Below are 14,425 nucleotides of genomic sequence, written 5' to 3' on the forward strand. Positions count from 1 at the left end.
GCACAGGCGTGTGCAGGAAATGGGCTACAGGTGCCGCATTCCCCAGGTCAAGCCACTTTTGAACCAGAAACAGCGGCAGAAGCGCCTGACCTGGGCTACAGAGAAGCAGCACTGGACTTTTGGACAAATTTTGCATGTCATTCGGAAATCAAGGTGCCAGAGTCTGGAGGAAGACTGGGGAGAAGGAAATGCCAAAATGACTGAAGTCCAGTGTCAAGTACCCACAGTCAGTGATGGTCTGGGGTGCCATGTCAGCTGCTGGTGTTGGTCCACTGTGTTTTATCAAGGGCAGGGTCAATGCAGCTAGCTATCAGGAGATTTTGGAGCACTTCATGCTTCCATCTGCTGAAAAGCTTTATGGAGATGAAGATTTCATTCTTCAGCACGACCTGGCACCTGCTCACAGTGCCAAAACCACTGGTAAATGGTTTACTGACCATGGTATTACTGTGCTCAATTGGCCTGCCAACTCTCCTGACCTGAACCCCATAGAGGATCTGTGGGATATTGTGAAGAGAAAGTTGAGAGACGCAAGACCCAACACTCTGGATGAGCTTAAGGCCGCTATCGAAGCATCCTGGGCCTCCATAACACCTCAGCAGTGCCACAGGCTGATTGCCTCCATGCCACGCCGCATTGAAGCAGTCATTTCTGCAAAAGGATTCCCGACCAAGTATTGAGTGCAAAACTGAACATAATTATTTGAAGGTTGACTGTTTTTGTATTAAAAACACTTTTCTTTTATTGGTCGGATGAAATATGCTAATTTATTGAGACAGGAATTTTGGGTTTCCATGAGCTGTATGCCAAAATCATCAGTATTAAAACAATAAAAGACCTGAAATATTTCAGTTGGTGTTCAATGAATCTAAAATATATGAAAGTTTAATTTTTATCATTACATTATGGAAAATAATGAACTTTATCACAATATGCTAATTTATTGAGAAGGACCTGTATACACTATAGATGTCGCCTTGGCTACGGCATTCGTTCCAATCATAGACGGTTCCAACGAATGCCGTTTTACAAGGTGATTGTACTGAAATGTGTGTTGGCAGTGCCTGTACACAACCATCATAAAATGATAAAAATCCATCCAGTTTTTTTTTTTTTTTTTAATCTTCTTGTATGTTTTTCCCTGTCTCAAATCGAGCCGTCTGACCGTGTGACGTCACACGGTCGGACGCCCCTCCCACGATTGTTGATTGACATCAGCGTTTCAACACAGACCCGCCCTCGCTCGTGAGCGAGCTGTCAATCATAGTCCGCCATTGTTGATACGCTGGAGCAGAATGGCGTCTAAGCGATTGTGGTGTTCTGTTCTTGGGTGCAATAAGGAAAACAGCTGTCATTTTGATGTTCCTAAATCTGAACCGCTGAAGACGCAGTGGCTGAGTTTTGGTTTTGAAGGGAATATTCCCCGCGATCAACAGAATCATTTCACACACCAGACTGCTTTATAAACGAGGGTCAGTAAAGCTGGTTTTGCTAAGAAGCTGCTGCTGAAAAAAGGATCGGTACTAACTATTCGTGTTCCTGCTGAACCTCCAGAAGAAGAAGTGAGTGTAACGTTTTATTAACCTTTATATTAATCTTTACAAATCGCTTGGACGCTTCACGATGAATGCGGCTATGGTTTACACTCAGGGTACATTACGGCATGTTTTCTATGTACAACGTTCTCAATATAGTTCATAATCCCAAGTTTATAATGAACAACGCGTTATGGTTACTGTGTTATAATATTACAAATGGTGTACGCACAGAATAGAGGGGCGGGGTGAGCAAAGCTCATTATCATTTAAAGACACATGCACTTAAACGGCGTGCTGAAAACAGAGCTGTTTTTGACCAGGTAAAATGGGTGTTTTCTTACAATACTCATGAAAATTTTTAATTAAAGTATATTACAAACTTTTAATTTAGACCAGGGGTGCCCGATCCTGCTCCTGCCGATCGACTGTCCAGCAGACCCTTATCAAACACACCTGAAGCAACCAGTTAAGGTCTTCAGGATCACTTGAAAATTAAAGGCAGGTGTGTTTGATTAGGGTTGGAGATGAACTGTGCAGGACAGTCGATCGGCAGGAGCAGGATTGGGCACCCCTGTGTTAGTTTTTTCTGATTTAGACCCTAAAGAATCATATTAACTTGTACAAAAATGGCATTATATGACACCTTTAATATTACTCAGTACTTAAATATATAATTACACATTAAAATAAAGTGTTTTTTTACTTTGACTTTGATTATTTGTCCCAGACTCATTTACTTTCCTGTTCAACAGTTCTTCTGTATTAGATTCAGTCCAAACTCTCTTTTGATGAAGATTCATAAAGTGATTCAGTCAAAACTGGACATTAAAAAGCAAACGTGTAAAAACAGTGAAACTCAGGGTGACAAACGTTTATCATGAATGAAAATAACAGTCAAAGATCAACAACTGAAGAAACATGTTCAGACTGAAACAGGAACAAGCGTTTATTGACCATAAACTACAATAACATGATTAAACTGTAATAAAACATGTGAATTAACAGTGAAATACTGGAGGTGACAGTAGATTAATGTTCATTTTACAGTTATCTCTATGATTATATAGATTTTAATAACACATTGTGCACAAATAAAGTGTGTGAATATCAATAACGGTGATAATGCAGTAACACACATAACTGGAAAAATGTCAATTTAGTGTGTGTGTGCATTGATGTAATATCACACTTCTGATAAAAAATGAGAAATTGTTAAATGGTACTGCATTTTCTCTTTTTTTACAGTGTGTGTGTGTAAGTGTGTAAAGGTGTGTGTCAGTCAGTGTGTGTGTGTTTAATGTGACAAAGAGACACTGAAGAGTTAACATAATAAAGTCTAAATCCAGCACAGAGGGGTTCAGTGAATGTGTGTGTGAATGTGTGTAAGCGTGTGAGTGTGTGTGTGTCAGAGACGCTGTAGAAGGACAGAGTGCCGGCCGACACGTCCACAAACACTCCTACTCTCTTACAGGATCCTGAACCAGCAGAAACAGCAGTGGAGTTACTATTGTGCCAGACAGAGAGTCCGTGATTAGAGCGTCTCAGACTCCAGGACTTCTCATTACATCCAAACTCACAGTCATAACTCTCTCCTTTCCTCTTGATTCCTTTATATGACACTGATATATGAGTATAATCTCCACTCCATTCAGCCTCCCAGTAACAGCGTCCAGTCAGACTCTCTCCACACAGAACCTGATGATAATGATCAAATCTCTCTGGATGATCAGGATACGACTGACTCTCTTCCACCCATGTCACCTTTCTTTTCTCCTCAGACAGAGCGAGATGAGCGTGTGCTGTGTTTGGATCCAGTGTGAGATCAACGGCATCTGAACACAAGAACACACACATTACAACAGCAACATTTACAACAACACACACTAAAACTGTGTTTGAGGACTTACATCTGTGTAGTCTTGATGTCATCATGAACTCTTTAACTTCTGAACCGTGATCCACACTAGAAAACACACACACACACACACACACACACACACACACACACACACACACACACACACACACACACACAAATCTTAATAGACAACAACAGTTCCTATATCAATATTTTAAATAATGTATAATTAAGACTGTAAAGCCTGTGAAAGACATTTCAATAATAAAAAATTTAGATATTATAAATTGACTGATGAAGTAAAACAGAAACATGAGACTGAAAAATTATAATTCAACAAAACTTGAATTAAAGTTTAATTTAATAAACTTATTAAAATACAAAACAACTTTAGAATAAAATCTTATAATCTATAGCGAATCAAAATATTATTCAAAATCAAGAATCTATTTTCACTCTCACACACACACACACACACACACACACACACACACACACACACACACACACACACACACTCTCTCTTCAGAAGCTTGAGTTGTGCGAGTGAACATCATCTCAGAGACACACACACACTCTCTCTCTCTCTCTCTCTTCAGAAGCTTGAGTTCTGCGAGTGAACATCCTCTCAGAGACACACAGAATCACACACACACACACACACACACACTCTCTCTCTCTCTCTCTCTCTTCAGAAGCTTGAGTTCTGCGAGTGAACATCCTCTCAGAGACACACAGAATCTATGGAATTAATTTTGTTCCAATAATAATGAACGTAACTTTTCAAGAAACTAATTAAAATATAAATTGAAACTGAATAAAACATCTTTGAAACTGAAAAAGAATAAATCGCAGGCAAATTTTTTTACTTCGTTTTTAATACACTGCATGTTTTGCTAACTATTTCTCATATTGCGTTCGCTGATCTGAACTTACAAATGCGCTTCCAGAGTTTTCGCTTACGCTTCTGAAGTTCTCTTACGAGAGTTCTCTCGTACTGCGTCTTAGCTAAGACGCTGCGGGAAAAGTCTCTTTTCACAAAATACTGAAGCAAAAAATTATCCTTAATTTTGTAATATTGTAAAGCGCATTTGCAGCAGCATACAGCCATAGGCGAGACGGCTCGCTCGCTCATTGGCTGCTCTGCGGCAACTGCATAAGCCTATCGAGCGAGGGCTGATGCAACATCAGACCAATGAGGGCGCTTCGCGCCCTCCTTGCCACTTCCCGCCGAAACGGGTGTGGCCTAGCCCTATAAAGGTAGCTCGAAAAGGCTGACTCACTTGATTTATTTCATCTCTTCAGCGAAGCTCACGCATCGTTGGATCACGAGAGAAGCAACGCGTCGTCTGAGAAGCACTTCAGCGGGACGAGCCACTTGAAGCCGCTGGCCAGCGCCGCCTTCCACTGCCGTACCTGCTGCGCATTCCGGCGCCTATATCCTTATATATTCTGTGTATAATGTGTATTGTATGTACCTTTTACACTAAAAGAGCCGGGCGTCTTTTTCAAGACGCCCCCCTTTCCTAGAGGATCTCGCAGCTCTCGCAGCTCTCGCGCTCGCTGACGGCGACCGCCCTCACTCCGAGCCGATTGCCTATGGTGACTCTGAGGACTCACCTGGCATCCTTCTCCGAGGCTGCTCCTCCTGGAAGCGGACGGTCGGGGTTAGTTTTTCTTTACGTTACAAGAAAAACTACCCTGCCTCTGCGTGTCATTCACCGGCAAAAGGAGAAAAGTGTGTTCGTAGTTACTGGCCTCTTTTCTCTTACATTTCCCAGTTCCCTGTCGGCGACTGGAAATGTCATTTGCAGCAAGCGCACGCCTGCCAGCAAACGGCGAAGAATACATGTTGACGCTCAATGCTTACCAAAAGCCTGTATCCCCCTGTGGCTCAGTGGTGGAATGATAGGTTTTTTGCATGGGAGACCGGAGTTCGTTTCCCGGTCTTGCGGCATATATTTATGCCGCCAATGCTCCGCTCTGTCAGTCCCCCGGGGGCGACTGCAGAGGTGCATTTTTGCAGCCAAGCAAGTGCGTAGTACCCGCTTGCCTGCAACCGAACACCGTTTCTACGGTTCCCGTGCGTCACTGGCGAAAAGAGAATGGAGTGTTTTAGCCCCGCTGAAACCGGGCGATATCCACTCTTCTCACATTCTGACACTTTCCAGGCGTCTGAAAATGTCAGTATTGCATGTTGTGCTACACTGCAACAAACGCTAGTGTGGTTAATACTCGCGGTAACTGAAAGCCTATGTGTCTTCCTCTGTGGTCCAGTGGTAGATTCATAGCCTTTCGCGCAGTCGACCCGGGTTCGATTCCCAGGTCCGACGGCAGAAAAATTTATGCCGTCACATACAGTTCGCTCTATCAGTCCCCTGAAAGGCGACTGCAGATGTGAATTTTTGCAGCCGACGAGCACGTGGTACAACCCGTGCCCGCTTGTCTGCACACGAAAGCCGTTCTACGGCTACCTAGTAAAATCCCATTGGGATGTATTTCTGGTGTTCCGGCCACTGCCGATGGTGCTATATGTGTAGAGAAGATGCCTCTGTCTAGTGCCCATCCCTACACACAAGCACAGCCCTTCATACAGGGCCCGCGCTCATAGAATCGACTCAGGTCGATCGCGGTCACAACATAGTAACGTGCCCGCTGCTGGTGCCCACAAACACTATGTTCTGCATTCCTCATGGTTTTTCTATAAAAGAAGCCTGTCCGCATTCGCTCTGCTCAGGCAGACAGTGCGCTCAATGCAGTAAATGTGTCCACTCTTCCGAGCCCACATTCACTCACAGACATTACATGTCCTACGGGACTCGCCCAGCCCTCCCTCACTCGGTTAAACACCGCGGCGAGGTCGAGTCCGTCTGAAAATGTCGATATTGCATGTTATGCTACCCGCATGCTGGCAAACAAATACTTGCGTTAACTGAAAGTCAATGTGTCTTCCACTGTGGTCCAGTGGTAGATTCTAAGGCTTTCGTGCAGGCGACCCGGGTTCGATTCCCAGGTCTGACGGCAAAAAGTTTTTATGCCGCCAAATACAAATTGTTCTGCCAGTGCCCTGAGAGGCGACTGCAGATATGTATTTTGCAGCCGACGACCACGTGGTACAACCCGTGCCTGTTTGCCTGCACACAAAAGCCGTTTTACGGCTACCCAGAAATATCCCATAGGGATGTATTTTCTGGTGTCCCGGCCACGGCCGATGGTGCTATAAATGTAGTGCTGATGCCCACTGCCCAGTGTCCATCGCTACACACAAGCACAGCCCCTCACATGGGGCTCGCGCCCATAAATTCGACTCAGGTCGATCGCGCACCCAACATAGTAAATGTGCACATTCCCCAGTGCCACAAACACTATGTCACACGTGTCACGTGGTTTCTGTAAAACGAAACCTGTGCACGCTCGCTCTGCTCAGGCAGACAGCGCGTCAAAAGCAGTAAATGTGCCCGCTTCCCGCCCACACTTACTCACAGACAACATGAGTCCCATGAGACCTGCTCAGCCCTCCCTCTCTCGGTTAAGCACCGTAGTGGGGTCGAGGACGAGCGCTCTGCCTGCTGTGATCAGCGGGCTCCTCGCCTCGAATGTCACAGGCATAACGCCTACGTTACAGCACGCCGAAGCACCTCTGTCGCCCAGAGGTTTCGGAATGGGTGCTAGACATTATAAAGAGAGGCAACTTGCTACAGTTTTGTCGACGCCCTCCCCGCTTCACAGCGCGCGTCAAAACTATGGTGAATTCAGAAGTAGCACACCTACTTCGTGCCGAAATATCAAAACTGATGAGCAAAGGGGCTATAGAGCCTGTATCTCAAGCTCAAAGCGAAGGGGGGCTATACAGCAGATACTGTCTGGCAAGAAAGACGGGGGTTTCAGACCCATACTGGATCTAAGACAGCTGAACGAAGCATTAGCGAAACGCAGTTTCAGAATGCTTACAACCAGGAAAATCCTTGCGCATATTCGCAGAGGAGGCTGGTTCATGTCAATAGATCTGTAGGATGCGTATTTTCAAATACAGATAGCGTCATGTCACAGGCAATACTTGAGATTCGCCTTCGAGGGCCAGACATACCAGTATAACAGTCCTGCCGTTCGGCCTGTCCCTGGCGCCTCGTACATTTACGAGGTGCATGGACGCAGCGCTCGCTCCTCTCAGACTCAGAGGCATGCGAGTGCTGAACTATTTGGATGACTGGTTGATTCTGGCTCAATCACGATCAGAGCTCGTGGAGCACAGGGCCATTTTACTCGATCACCTCGAAAAACTTGGTCTCAGAGTCAACTGGACGAAGAGTTCACTGAACCCCAGTCAAACGATCCCGTTTTTGGGTATAGTTCTGGACTCACAGTTTATGACGGCGCGGCTGTCGCCACAGTGCGCGCTGGACATTCAGCGCGCAGCGAGCTCTCTCCGCTGCGGCGCGAACTTCCCGCTCAGGGAATTTCAGAAGATGCTAGGTCTCATGGCCTCAGCATCACCAGTTCTTCAGTTGGGCCTGCTCCGCATGCGCCCCTTGCAGTTCTGGCTGAAAGCGCGGGTACCGCGCAGAGCGTGGATATCCGGTCGGCTGCGTCTCAAGGTCAATCAGAGCTGTGTTACAGCTCTAAAACCTTGGACAGCGAACGACTGGTACCAATCAGGTGTAAGCCTGGGGACTTCCTCGAGAGTGAAAGTGGTGTCGACGGACGCCTCCACCTCGGGATGGGGAGCGCTGCTCGAGGGCAGACCGTTCTTTGGCCTGTGGTCAGAACGAGAAAAGCTCCGACATATCAACTGTCGGAAATGCTGGCAGTGGAAAACGCGCTGACGCGCTTTCGTCCCCGAATCAAGGACCATCACGTCTTAGTCCGTTCGGACAACATGTCTGTGGTGTCCTACATAGCTGTTGGATAAGGGCAGAGCCCCCTCCACGCTCAAAGTTTATGTGGCGGCTATCGCAGCGTTCTCTGAAACAACGCTCGGTCAGTCAATAGGAAGGAATGATTTGGTCATCCGCTTCTTCAGGGGAGCTAGGAGGCTGAATGCTTCCAGACCTCCCTCAGTCCCTGTATGGGACCTCTCTACGGTTTTGGAGGCCATGAAAGGTTCCCCTTTCGAGCCCATCCAGACGATTAGCCTCAAACATCTGTCATTTAAGACAGTGTTCTTGCTGGCTCTCGCTTCAGTGAAGCGCATAGGTGACCTGCACACGCTCTCGGTGAGCCCGACGTGCTTGGAGTTTGGGCCTAATGACTCAAGAGTCATACTCAAACCTAGGCACGGTTATGTGCCAAAATCCCTCAACGCACCGTTTTCGGGCTCAGGTTATTTCCCTGTCTGCCCTGCCAGTGTCGGAAGAGGAAGGAGACTTAAGTTCTCTTTGCCCTGTTAGGGCTTTAAGAGCTTATGTGTCTCGCTCTGCTGTCTTCAGACAGACTGAGCAGCTGTTTGTCTCGTTCAGTGGACGTTCCAAGGGAATGGCTGTTTCGAAACAAAGCCTATCCAGATGGATAGTTGACGCCATAGCGTTAGCTTACACTTCCAGGGGTCTTCAGTGCCCACTGGGTGTCAGAGCGCACTCCACGAGAGGCGTCGCCTCGTCGTGGGCCTGGTCTAGTGGGATATCCTAACAGGATATATGTATGGCGGCAGGTTGGGCCTCGCCGTCTACATTTATCAGGTTTTATAACCTAGAGGTTCCCGCCTTACAGGCTAAGCTGTTGTCGGTGTAGCTGAATCAGTAGTCTGATTGGAACACTGAGATCGCAAGCGCAGCGCGCTGCCAACTGTCATATGGGCAGTATTGCGCAAGACCCACATTCCACATTAGTCAGGCTCTTGCCTTGACTATGTGATGTCATATTATTGCGTCTGCGGACGCTGCTATATATGGGGACGGAGGGTTCCCCCTCCTGTTCTAGGACTCTCTGTGAGTCCCTCTAGTGATTGTGCACTGTAAATCCTGGGCTTCGCTTCCAGGTTTATTGGTGTTTGATCCCTGCACGCACAGCGTTTTACATTGGGTTCCCGCAGCGTCTTAGCTAAGACGCAGTACGAGAGAACTCTCGTAAGAGAACGTACTCGGTTACTAACGTAACCTCGGTTCTCTCTAGAAGAGGGAACGAGTACTGCGTTCCTTGCCGTGCGTACGATTCACTCTGGTTCGCTTCGGCGATGAAATAAATCAAGTGAGTCAGCCTTTTCGAGCTACCTTTATAGGGCTAGGCCACACCCGTTTCGGCGGGAAGTGGCAAGGAGGGCGCGAAGCGCCCTCATTGGTCTGATGTTGCATCAGCCCTCGCTCGATAGGCTTATGCAGTTGCCGCAGAGCAGCCAATGAGCGAGCGAGCTGTCTCGCCTATGGCTGTATGCTGCTGCAAATGCGCTTTACAATATTACAAAATTAAGGATAATTTTTTGCTTCAGTATTTCGTGAAAAGAGACTTTTCCCGCAGCGTCTTAGCTAAGACGCAGTACTCGTTCCCTCTTCTAGAGAGAACCGAGGTTACGTTAGTAACCGAGTACGTTTTCGTTTACGCTCTCAGAGTTTTCGTTTGCTGTTCTGACACATTTCTCTCGTGGGGGCGGGGCTAGTAGCAGTGTGCTCTTATTGGCTACTGAGTTTTTGATTGACAGCTTCTTCACCTGGAAGTGAAGACGTCAGTGCTGTGTTTATGTGTGGATGTGAGCGTCTGTAAGCACAGCTTTCTATTTCATTTTAATGATATTAAGTTTATATCTGTATTTTTTTGCTGCTACACTATATTGTTGAGATGATTTCTTATAGAAGGAATAGTAGCCTACAGACGAATCATTATCATTATCATTAGCCATCGTCGCTATCAGGATACTGGATAGCCTACTCGTGGTAAGTCAGATTTATTTATTTTTAATCAATAGGCTACTATACTAATACTATTTATAATACAGTACTGGCTTTTTTCAGGTGGAGAGGCATTTTAGAGCTCAGTGAGAGCCCATAACATTATACAGCTGAGCTGTGTTGTCTTGATTTAACTGTTAGCCCAATCATTACATGACTTGTTTATCTACATTCGGTTACAGTCTTCGATTAGATCATATTTCCCCCCAGCCACCCCAAACAACATTGGGCTAGAGTAATGTACAGTATCTGTACTGTAGCCTACAGTACAAAAAGTACTGTATCAGTCAATGACCGATGCCAAAGGACCAGAGCGCTGTCAATCACTGCCTGATTCAACTTTGGCAATGTAAAGCCTTTTTTTTACCATGCCAATAAAGCTATTTAAACCAGAATTTCTCAATTGCTGATTAATTTGCGATGCAGAGTTTTTGAAAGAGGAGAGACACGACTTGACCACAGAACACGTCTCTGTTCATAACATGTAAACACTCAATTATTTTGAATCTTGAAAATTATTTAATTATTTAGAAATTATTTATTCTGATTACTTTTGTGTGATAAAGATGACTGATAGATAAAGCTATTATATGTAGCTAGTATGAGTAAATGCTTTTTCTGTGTCCATATTTGACTAATAATAATGCCAAAAATTGCACTTCAAATGAACATTTCTGAGAAAAATGCTTAATCTTTAATAGTCTTTAATAATAAATATATGTCCAAATTAAAACCTTAATACATGCAAGTAATTATGACTGAAAACATCCAGCAACTGGGGAATACACAGCCATGGATATATGTTTATATATAGGGCTATACAGCCATCTACTGGTTACACAACAGTATTACAGATGATAAATGCTTCATGACTCCCGAGGTAAATATTTAAGCTAGTACTGTAAAATCCCTTAAAACATTTATATAATTTGTTTGGAAAAAATATTTTAAATCTGCAACTTGTTACTGTATGTAGGAGTTCAAAGTAGTTTGTATTGTTAGATTATAATACATTTCCTCTCTCATTTTCCAGGGAGTGGAGCAACTTTTCCATAAACAAAATTCTGATGCTGACACAGAGGATGGAGTGATAGTACCAGAGATCCACTGTCCCTGTCAGAAAATAATCTTACTTTGTTCAGACACATCACCTTTGAATGACTGGGATCTTGATCTTCAGACACCTGATTTATTTTATTTTAATATAAACTAGCAAATATTTTAATTTCCTCTAGATTAAAACAAACACAGTTCACAAGAGGTTGCACTTTATTCTTATTAGTCTATGCTGATCTTGGATTAGCATACCAACAGCAAATTAATGTTAAGGGGATAGTTCACCCAAAAATAAAATTCTCTCTTATTTTACTCACCCTCATGCTGTCCCAGATGCATTTTACTTTCTTTCTACAGATAAACACGAATCAAGATTGTAAGGAAAGTAATCCATCTCTGCGAGTCCTAAAGACGCTTTAAAAACCACACACAGTGAGCGTGATGGTAATCCATGCGAAAAATCACTTCCGACCAACTGTCTTACGTACATGGGTTACAATCCACTTGCATTATGGACTCACAGAGATGGATTATTTCCTTTAAAATCTTTGTCTATGTTTATGTGAAGAAGAAAGTCATATACATCTGGGATGGCATGAAGGAGAGTAAATGATGAGAGAATCCTCATGTTTTGGGTGGACTATCCTTGTACTGCTTGTGTCCAGTCACTGCTTTGTTACTTGTACTGCAACAGGAACTGCTCAAAGAATCATTGCAACATTTAAAATGTATATGAATTTTGAAAATGTATTCTGTATTTGTAATTTTTCATTTTGTATAGTAATGTATCATGAGAATACTGTGCATTACATGTATATTATGCAGTTAATGTTTTGTGAATTCTGGTCTTTCCTGTCACAACATAATTGCATCCAAGACCTTCACTTCGATACTTGTGTGAATGCTTTAGTGACAATAAAGAATGTAAATTTAATTGAATTCATATTTTAAATTACATTAATTTAACTGGTTGTATAAGTCACAATTGAAATGGTTGATGATTGTTAAAATATATTTACAATTTTAAATCTTAGAAGATAGTATTAATTAAATGAAATAACTAAATACAATTATCAATTAAAAAAAAAAAGGCAACAAGAACATTCTTTCTGTGACATATGTAATGAAATGCCCTTTGAGGTTTGTATCAGCAGGCCACGATTGTAATTTTCATATTGTTTAAATTTTCCTCTTATTTAAGTGATCATTCATTTTGATGGTGTAAACGTATATCATGCTAACAATGAGTAGTGTGATGGCCATGGTTGCCAACCTTGATTACCTGGTTGAAGTTTGACTTTCTTGACGGCTGAATATATCACACACGTTTGCTAGTATTCTCTTTAAATTGTAACAGCTGAACCTAATCAGAGCCTAACATGCAAAAGAATCATCAGGAATAAACAAATATTCTCCGAAAACATTGGACACTATACAATATTTTAAGTATTATATACAGTACTTTAATGTACAATTACACATGAATAGACTGAATAGATCTCTTGTGCTCCTAAAAGCTTCTGTCGACAAAGTAGTAGCAGCAGGTAAATACAGATAAAATTAAAAAACAAACCTAACTTAATATCATTAAAATGAAATAGAAAGCTGTGCTTACAGACGCTCAAATCCACACATAAACACAGCACTGACGACTTCACTTCCTGGTCAAGAAGCTGTCAATAAAAACCTCAGTAGCCAATGAGAACGCACTGCTACTAGCCCCGCCCCCACGAGAGAAATGTGTCAGAACAGCAAACGAAAACTCTGGGAGCGTAAACGAAAACTTCAGAAGCGTAAGCGAAAACTTCAAAAGCGTAAATGAAAACTCTGGAAGCGCATTTGTAAGTTCAGATCAGCGAACGCAATATGAGAAATAGTTAGCAAAACATGCAGTGTATTAAAAACGAAGTAAAAAAATTTGCCTGCGATTTATTCTTTTTCAGTTTCAAAGATATTTTATTCAGTTTCAATTTATATTTTAATTAGTTTCTTGAAAAGTTACGTTCATTATTATTGGAACAAAATTAATTCCATAAGAATCACACACACACACACACACACACACACACACACACACACACACACACACACACACACGAATCTTACTAGACAACAACAGTTCCTATATCAATATTTTAAATAATGTATAATTAAGACTGTAAAGCCTGTGAAAGACATTTCAATAATAAAATATTTAGATATTATAAATTGACTGATGAAGTAAAACAGAAACATGAGACTGAAAAATTATAATTCAACAAAACTTGAATTAAAGTTTAATTTAATAAACTTATTAAAATACAAAACAACTTTAGAATAAAATCTTATAATCTATAGCGAATCAAAATATTATTCAAAATCAAGAATCTATTTTCACTCTCACACACACACACACACACACACACACACACACACACACACACACACACACACACACACACACACACACACTCTCTCTTCAGAAGCTTGAGTTGTGCGAGTGAACATCATCTCAGAGACACACAGAATCACACACACACACACACACTCTCTCTCTCTCTCTCTCTTCAGAAGCTTGAGTTCTGCGAGTGAACATCCTCTCAGAGACACACAGAATCACACACACACACACACATACACACACACACACACACACACACTCTCTCTCTCTCTCTTCAGAAGCTTGAGTTCTGCGAGTGAACATCCTCTCAGAGACACACAGAATCACACACACACACGAATCTTACTAGACAACAACAGTTCCTATATCAATATTTTAAATAATGTATAATTAAGACTGTAAAGCCTTTGAAAGACATTTCAATAATAAAATATTTAGATATTATAAATTGACTGATGAAGTAAAACAGAAACATGAGACTGAAAAATTATAATTCAACAAAACTTGAATTACAGTTTAATTTAATAAACTTATTAAAATACAAAAACAACTTTAGAATAAAATCTTATAATCTCTAGCGAATCAAAATATTATTCAAAATCAAGAATCTATTTTCACTCACACACACACACACACACACACACACACACACACACACACACACACACACACACACACACACACACACACACACACTCTCTCTCTCTCTTCAGAA

The 14,425-nt window shown here is 42.7% G+C and overlaps 1 protein-coding gene across 1 annotated transcript in view; it reads right to left on the reverse strand.

The window, feature by feature from the left end:
- Window positions 1-2,459: 2,459 nt before the first annotated feature.
- The window catches only part of LOC308687953 (protein NLRC3-like), a 79,424-nt gene continuing 67,458 nt past the window's right edge, over window positions 2,460-14,425 (reverse strand). Inside the window, exons 6-7 of the mRNA XM_081360771.1 lie at window positions 3,446-3,501; window positions 2,460-3,370 (exon numbers count right to left, since the gene is read on the reverse strand). Coding sequence (XP_081216897.1) covers window positions 2,814-3,370; window positions 3,446-3,501 — 613 coding nt within the window. The 3' untranslated portion in view covers window positions 2,460-2,813. The remainder of the gene's footprint in view (window positions 3,371-3,445; window positions 3,502-14,425) is intronic.

The sequence above is a fragment of the Scardinius erythrophthalmus genome (genome assembly GCF_964197995.2).
Source record: "Scardinius erythrophthalmus genome assembly, chromosome: 1".
NCBI classification, from domain to species: Eukaryota; Metazoa; Chordata; class Actinopteri; order Cypriniformes; family Leuciscidae; genus Scardinius; species Scardinius erythrophthalmus.